General features: G+C 38.2%; 1 protein-coding gene across 1 annotated transcript in view; it reads left to right on the forward strand.

Annotated features, from left to right (window-relative positions):
* The window catches only part of LOC107101518 (high affinity immunoglobulin gamma Fc receptor I-like), a 15,686-nt gene extending 14,368 nt beyond the window's left edge, over positions 1-1,318 (forward strand). Inside the window, exons 4-5 of the mRNA XM_015400464.1 lie at positions 44-295; positions 1,314-1,318. Of these exons, the coding sequence (XP_015255950.1) occupies positions 44-295; positions 1,314-1,318 (257 nt within the window). The remainder of the gene's footprint in view (positions 1-43; positions 296-1,313) is intronic.
* Positions 1,319-2,073: the final 755 nt, after the last annotated feature.

Below are 2,073 nucleotides of genomic sequence, written 5' to 3' on the forward strand. Positions count from 1 at the left end.
TATATAGTTTCTAGCAGTTCCTCTTTGCTTTTATTCATTCCAGTCTCTAAGGCCACCGTGACCCTTCAACCCAACTGGTCCCAGATATTCAGAGGAGAGAAAGTCACTCTGAGATGTGAGATCCATGGAGGTGGAGGAGCTCAGTGGACGTATGAATGGAGACCAACCAGCAGAAACTCTCCAACATCCAGTGAATACAGGATCACTGCAGCTGACAGTGGAGAATATAAATGCAGAGGAAGAACAGATGTATTTACAATAACAAAGTGGGGAGTCCTTAGGTTAGCTGTGTCAGGTGAGTTTTTATCTTTCACCCATGTATGCATTTCATTAGGGATTTTGACATATTTAATATGAAAAATATTTTCCTTAAGACTCCTCTATAGGTGAAAATAAGCTAAGCATTAATAAAACATGACAATATTTGCTCATCACATTTATATTAAGATCTTCCTTTAAAAGCAGGATCTGCTTCTAAGCTCAAAAACATGTTTCATGTTTACATGAAACATTCAGCAGCAGCTGAAACAAAGTGTTGAACATTGCTGCAAACTTGAAAGGAACAAAGATATGTAAATAAAGTTTAGGAATGATTATAAAGAATAAAAACATTAAAAGATACAAGATCAAAGTTAGTGTTACTATTGGTAAAAAATAAATATAGTCATTTTATTGTAAGATATAAAAGTAGGCAGTAAAGGAGCCTCTAAATGTGCAGGAGTAGTTTATTCCTACTGTAAATGAGAAGCAACAATAGAGGCTTTGCTCTGATTGTCCTCTTAGACCTTGGTTCCTGCAGGAGCTGCTGTTCATCCGACCTGAGGGGCTGAGAAGGATGGTAGGAATGAAGAAGCTCAGAGAGCTACTGTAGGGCAAGGTCATTCAAACATTTTAAAATAAAAATAAGAATTTTAGAATGAACTCTAAAATGCACTGAACAGGTCATGTGTTCTGTTTTTGGAGAACCAGTTAAAAGACTAACAGCAACTTTTTTAACCAGATACAGATGAGAGAGCAAAGACTGACTCACTCGACCATTGAGTCCATAGGAGAAATCAAAGCAGGATGAAATAAAAGCATTGATTACTCTTTCAAAGGTTTGCCTTGATAGAAAAGATTTAAATTTTTCCAATCCAATTTACCCCAAATCAACTTCTGTTTAGCAAATAAACTGCATTCATAGATGTCTTATAGTGCTGTTTACATGTCCTGGGTGTAGACATGTAGACTACATGTCCATGTTGCCAATTTACTTCACATTTCTTCCAAACCTTCTTTTGTGTCTAACACTGTCTGTTTGGCGTCCTCTTCAGGTTAAAATTGGGTCACTGCATCTAATTTGTTAGTGTTGGCTTCCCAGATATTGGCTCTGTTCGAAGACCTGCTGCATCCTCCAAGGACGCGGACTACCTAGACTGGATCCTTCGAAGTCCGTGAAAATAAGGACACCGGAAGTGTTTTGGCTGTGAATTCGAACAAGTCTACCCTTCGGCGGGTTTTACCGCCATATGCTCTGTTGACACAAAAAGCAGGAAAAGAATGAATACTGAAGTTTTCAAAACTGTTCGTTTATTTATTTATTTTTTATTATAAAGTGAACAAAGGCTACACTCAGAAGAATCCAGAGTTGAATAAAGGAGCCAACCACTGGGAGCAGGAACAAATAAAAGCAAATGTAATGATAGAAACCTTAGTCATTTAAATAACATTCCTTCCTCTCATCTACCTGCATCCATCAGTTTTAGTCTAAGTGTATGTCTATATTCAGGGGCTGCATTGATTGAAGGCAGCCATTCTAGGCTAAGTCTGTTCTTTTACCAAAGATTCCTTTGAGTCATAGCTTATCCCATGATTCCTTGCAAATTAAAGTGGATTAGTCAGCCGGGGGCAGCGATAGCAGACGGACAAGGTGGACAACAGTTGCAAAAATTGTGAAAAACCCGAAAAAATGCTTTCCATCTGCCAAGAAGAACTTTTCAGACATTTTTAGGGGGAATGTAGCTTAACCTCAGCTGAGAAAAAAGTCCAGATCAAGTGTGAAAAGCAGAACAAAATGTTTGATGCCAAGAGGGA

This window comes from Cyprinodon variegatus, unplaced genomic scaffold (assembly GCF_000732505.1).
Source record: "Cyprinodon variegatus isolate N-32 unplaced genomic scaffold, C_variegatus-1.0 Scaffold1107, whole genome shotgun sequence".
Lineage (NCBI taxonomy): Eukaryota > Metazoa > Chordata > Actinopteri > Cyprinodontiformes > Cyprinodontidae > Cyprinodon > Cyprinodon variegatus.